The 6,000-nt window shown below is 46.7% G+C and overlaps 1 protein-coding gene across 1 annotated transcript in view; it reads left to right on the top strand.

Annotated features, from left to right (window-relative positions):
- The first annotated feature begins 1,129 nt into the window (after positions 1–1,129).
- Positions 1,130–6,000, top strand: part of mpp1 (MAGUK p55 scaffold protein 1) — a 50,902-nt gene continuing 46,031 nt past the window's right edge. Inside the window, exon 1 of the mRNA XM_073058329.1 lies at positions 1,130–1,513. Coding sequence (XP_072914430.1) covers positions 1,385–1,513 — 129 coding nt within the window. The 5' untranslated portion in view covers positions 1,130–1,384. The remainder of the gene's footprint in view (positions 1,514–6,000) is intronic.

Genomic DNA, 6,000 nt, shown 5'->3' with positions numbered 1-6,000 from the left:
GAGTTTATACATTCTCCCTGTGACCACGTGGGTTTCCTTCCACTGTCCAAAGACGTACCAATTGGTAGGTCCATTGGTCATTGTAAATTGTAAACCCTAAGGCTAGGGTTAAATCAGGGGTTGCTGGGCAGCTGGCTCAAAGGGCTGGAAGGGCCTATTCCACACAATAAATGAATGAATATATAAATAGCAGAACTTACAATTTCCCAGAATGCCAATCTAGGTTGGGTAGTACCTAAGTTACATTAGTGATTTGTGCAACATCACAAATTCTGCTAGCCATTTAGTAGCCCAAAAATAAGTCATTACTTCAAGTGTGCCAAAGCGGGACTCAAGCATTGTGAGCAGTTCCTTTTAATGCTGTTCTGTCTTTCTAGTTGCTGTTTGCGGATATAAAACACCCCTACTGTCCACATATCGGAACGGTGACTCCGCTCTCTCTAACAACACCTTTGTCTAAAGTTGACGGACCATTGTGGGGCAAGATGTGTGGTAGCTGATTATCCATCCATCGTACATCCTGCTGGAATTTCCGTGCCGTTCACTTCACTGTCCTGACTGGGGTTCCTGCTCAGAATATCAATGTGCTTTCGATTTGAAGCACCATTGCCCACCTCTCTCATAAGTCAGTGTCCTTGTGCAGCATTGGGAGCTTTGTAAAAACAACATGAACTCTGGTTTTGTAAAAACAATCACAGTTCCTCATCTGTGCATTTCTCTCTCCTTACTGGTTAAATCCTTCTAATAACCTTATTATTACAGATCTAGTGAGACACTTGTACTCCTGCCGGGATAGTTGTAATTTAATCCCTTTCAGGTGGTCTGTTGGTTTATAAAGGCAGACTACCTCGAAGATGTCAGTTACCTTGCTTTTTCAATGTTCTGATGCTGAGAGTCCCCCCAACGCTTTATCGATATTCGGTTCATATACACTCATAATCTGTTCTTGTTTCGACAAAGCGCTTCCAATTCAGGGGGTTGACGCAACCCAGAGAATGCTGTCAGCATGCGTGTACACACACACACACACACACACACACACACACACACACACACACACACACACACACACACACACACACACACACACACACACACACACACACACACACACACACACACACACACACACACTGCATTGACCAAGAGGAAATCACTCACAGATGCTCATGACTGGATCAGGCGTGACTGAGGATTTATTGTGCCTGTCACATTCCTTCCAGCCTATCATCTCAGCTGCACTTTAGACTCCTGTGTTTTCAGGAAGGGATTTATCTCCCAGCTCCACACGCCTGGTCCTCTTTCCTCCCTCCAACCTGACGCCTCAACAGGGTCCAAAGCTGCTCCAGGGATTCCTGTGAAAGAAGGACGAAGCCTGATCACCATGACTCTGAAGTCCAACAAGAGCGAGCCACTCGGACCTTTCGCTGCCTTCGAGAGTATCAATAGTTGCCGGACGCCACTGTCTGATTTGTATCTGGAGCAGTTATTGCAGAGCAAAAGCAAGCCTGAGGTGGGTGTAAAAATCATTCCCGCAGCCCCGATTTTCATCCCTCTCTCCCCCCCACCCACCCCGCTCTATTGCTGTGTCGGTGCCTATTGTTCCCCACAGTGAATGCAGAAAGCCTTCTCCCAGCCCGTTCCTCTCCCGCTGCCTCGCCAGAGACGGTCTGCTTTCAGCTGGCCATGACTGCTGCACTGGGTTTACCATTCCCGAAGGCTGGCTGCTCAGCTGTTCAACTTCTCCTGCCTAATAATAGACTACACCATCAAAATATTGTGAAAGTGTTCCCTGTAGTATTAGAGCCTATGAGCTACTCGATAGAGAACTATTTGTATTCTGAAAGAGTCCTGCAGGAAATATCAATCAATACCCCCGTTAATCTGGACTAACAACAATAAATCCTGCTTGTGCTGTTATGGTCGAGAGGCATCCGCTACCAGCACTCTCAAGTATGGTGATTATCGCCGTCTGTTTGGAGAACGGTGTTTATTCACTTCAAAGGAATCTTTCAAGCACCGTCTCCCTTCCAAAAGGTAGCAGCCAGAATTTGTACTTAAAATCATAGGGTCAACTTGCATTTTATTATCCAAGGGCCTCCTCACTCCAGCCCTGACAGGACAACATATGGGCTAGTAATTCACCGAATGCATGGTTGGTAGTTTGGTGAAGATAGTTCTGAAGTCGGGAATTGATTGTGAACTATGAAGCACACACCGTGAAGTTGTAAAGTAGCACCCCGTGCATGTGAGGTGCCAGTGTCAGAGTAAGTGTGCAAGGTACAAAGTGTTGCCATTGTGGTGTTGAAATGTACAAGTATATTGAAGTAAATGTGTGGACCTTCAATTTAAAGGAAAAGCAGGCAGTAACTAGGGTCAGCTTGATTGTAAGTTAAAGGGCTGAGCCACTGGTAGGGGTCCAGCACTGGCTCTCAGAGAACATCCAGTTTTTGGAGTTCTCCCAGTGACTGTGTGTTTCCTCCATGTGCCCTTTTTCCACCAGCATGTGATCTGATTGGGTAAATGGCCACCATAAATTGCTACGGATGAGTGCTCAAATTTTGGGGGCTGTGCATGGGAATGGTGGCAGAGTAAAATGAGTAAGTGTTGGATTAATGTAAGTTAATGGCTGTAATGTAAATCCCATGGATTAATCGGTGCTTGAATGACAGTCTGGGCTCATTTGGCTGAAGAACCTGTTTCTATGTCATATTTCTCCATGGGAACATTGAGAATTGCTGCAGACAGAACTTCCACCATTGCAAGAGATCCCTCTTTTAACCTTAAGCTTCTCACCAGATCTTTGCAACTAAGGATCTTCTTGTGCTTCACCATGCCCAAGGAGCAGGATTTGCAATCCTTACCATCTACACAACCTCTTGCAGCTCGTTGGCTCTAGGTAATCACTGCCCTGCATTCCTGCAAGGTACCACATACAAAATGCTGGAGGAACTCAGCAGCTCAGGCAGCATTTATGGAGAGGATCTTTAAGGCGAGACCCTTCATAGGGACGGGAAAGGAAGGGGGGAAAAGGAGGTGGAGGGGAAGTATAAGCTGGGAGGTGATGGGAGAAGACTGGTGAGGGGGAAGGTGGGTGGGATGAAGTGAGAAGCTGGGAGGTGATGGGTGAAGGTGGGTGGGATGAAGTGAGATGCTGGGAGGTGATGGGTGAAGGTGGGTGGGATGAAGTGAGAAGCTGGGAGGTGATGGGTGAAGGTGGGTGGGATGAAGTGAGAAGCTGGGAGGTGATGGGTGAAGACTGGTGAGGGGGAGGGTAGGTGGGATGAAGTGAGAAGCTGGGAGGTGATGGGTGAAGGTGGGTGGGATGAAGTGAGAAGCTGGGAGGTGATGGGTGAAGACTGGTGAGGGGGAGGGTAGGTGGGATGAAGTGAGAAGCTGGGAGGTGATGGGTGAAGACTGGTGAGGGGGAGGGTAGGTGGGATGAAGTGAGAAGCTGGGAGGTGATGGGTGAAGACTGGTGAGGGGGAGGGTAGGTGGGATGAAGTGAGAAGCTGGGAGGTGATGGGTGAAGACTGGTGAGGGGGAGGGTAGGTGGGATGAAGTGAGAAGCTGGGAGGTGATGGGTGAAGACTGGTGAGGGGGAGGGTAGGTGGGATGAAGTGAGAAGCTGGGAGGTGATGGGTGAAGACTGGTGAGGGGGAGGGTAGGTGGGATGAAGTGAGAAGCTGGGAGGTGATGGGTGAAGACTGGTGAGGGGGAGGGTAGGTGGGATGAAGTGAGAAGCTGGGAGGTGATGGGTGAAGACTGGTGAGGGGGAGGGTAGGTGGGATGAAGTGAGAAGCTGGGAGGTGATGGGTGAAGACTGGTGAGGGGGAGGGTAGGTGGGATGAAGTGAGAAGCTGGGAGGTGATGGGTGAAGACTGGTGAGGGGGAGGGTAGGTGGGATGAAGTGAGAAGCTGGGAGGTGATGAGTGAAAAAGGAAAATGGCTGAAGAAGAAGGAATCTGATAGGAGAGGAGCGTAGACTATAGGAGAAAGAGGTAAGCTACCGCTGTTAACTGTCTAAGCAGCACCATTTTTGAACACACTTCTATACAATGTAGAATGTCTAAGTCTATTTGTTTCACTCCGTGTGATATCAGGAAGAATTCCTGCACCCTGCACTGAAATGAAGGAATGGTATTAGACTATACTCAGCAGTAGAACATTCACATTTCTGACAGGAGATTATGGGTTTGAGATCCACTCCAGCGAACAGCCCAAATATGCACTTGAAACTTCATTGTATGACTGAACGTTATCTTTTGGATGGGTCATTAAGCTAATTATCTTTGATTATCATAAAAGTTCCAATGACATTATTCAAACAGAATATGAATTCTGCTGGTTCCCAGTCATATATCAATTAACATCACTGTGAAGGAAAAAGAAACAAAATTAAATGGACGCTTACACTTTTATAGTTTGTGAGATCTTGCTGTGTACAGATCAGCTGTTTATTTAGAAATACAGCAGGGGACAGGCCTCTCCTGCCCTTCAAGCCACGCTGCCCAGCAGTCCACTGACTTAACCCCAGCCTAATCACGGGACAACTTACAATGACCAATTAACCTATTAACCAGTACTTCTTGAGACTGTGGGTGGAAATCGGAGGAAACCCATATGCACACAGGAAGAAAAGTACAAGTTCGCTTACAGAGGATGGCAGAATTGAACTCTGACCTCCAATCCCTGAGGTGTAATAGCATTGTACTAACCACTACCCTGTCGTGGTGCCCCAACATCATAACGGTAACTGCACCTCTGTGGTATTTCACAGGCAGTTAAGACCTTTCTGGTGTCCTGGTGGAGTGCAAGTTCTCTCTGACAGTTTCATTGTGGTGACAGGAAGTGCACAGGACAGTTCTGTGGGCCCCATTCACAATGTTTGAGCTTCAGGAATTAACACTGATAAAGCAGAGAAATGTAATAGGGATCCAAATCAACCAGGATGATTAGAGGATGACTGGAGAAAAGTCAATGGGGGAGTCATAAACATGAGAAAGTCTGCAGATGCCGGAAATCCAGAGCAACACACACAATGCTGGAGGAACTCAGCAGGTCAGGTAGCATCTATGGAAGTGAATAAATAGTTGACATTTTGGGCTGAGACCCTTCTTCAGGACTGGAAAGGAAGAGGGAAGACTACAAAATAAAAAGGTGGGTGAGGGGAAGGACTGTTTGGGCCCTGAATGGAGGTGAGGGAGGAAGTGAGTGGACAAGAGCATCACAGATGCAGCCATCCCCGTGGAAAGTGGAGAGAGGGGGAAGTTAAAGATGTATTTGGTGGTAGGATCCCTTTGGAGATGGTGGAAGTTGTGGAGAATGATGTGTCGGATGTGAAGGCTCATTGAGTGGTATGTGAGGACAAGAGGAACTCTACCACTGTTAAGGAAGCGGGAAGATGGGGTGAGTGCAGATGTTTGAGAAATGGAGGAGATGCAGTTGAGGACAGCATCAATGGTAAAGGAAATGAAACCTTGTTCTTTGAAGAAGGAGGACATCACTGAGGCCCTGCAATAGAAGTCCTCCTCCTGGGAACAGATGTGAGAGATGAAGGAACTGAGTAAAGGGAATAGCATTTTTATAGGAGAAAGGGCAGGAAGAGATATAGTTAAGATAACAGTGGGAATCAGTAGGTTCATAAAAGACACTGGTTGGTAGTTTGTCGCTGACTATTAGGCAGTGATTGGTAGAGATAAATGGAGTCACTTTTACAAAGACACGAGCAGTAAACTTGCACATTGGATGCATATCCTTTAGTCTCAGTCCGTCCTAGGATTTACATAACATTTGATCATCCCTGGAAAATATCACTTTACAAAAACTATGTTTGGAATTACTTAAACTTACAAACAGTGAGTCAGCCAACTGAATCAATATGTATCCATAGTCTTACATTGACTTTTCTCTGCAATCTCCATGGAAATTCTAAACCTACAACGTTTAACCAGGAAACCATCATGGATTCCGCTCAGTTTATCCTAGTTCTCTCTGCTA

This window comes from Hemitrygon akajei, chromosome 10, assembly GCF_048418815.1.
Source record: "Hemitrygon akajei chromosome 10, sHemAka1.3, whole genome shotgun sequence".
NCBI lineage: Eukaryota > Metazoa > Chordata > Chondrichthyes > Myliobatiformes > Dasyatidae > Hemitrygon > Hemitrygon akajei.
This window is presented reverse-complemented; position numbering and strand designations above follow the sequence as displayed.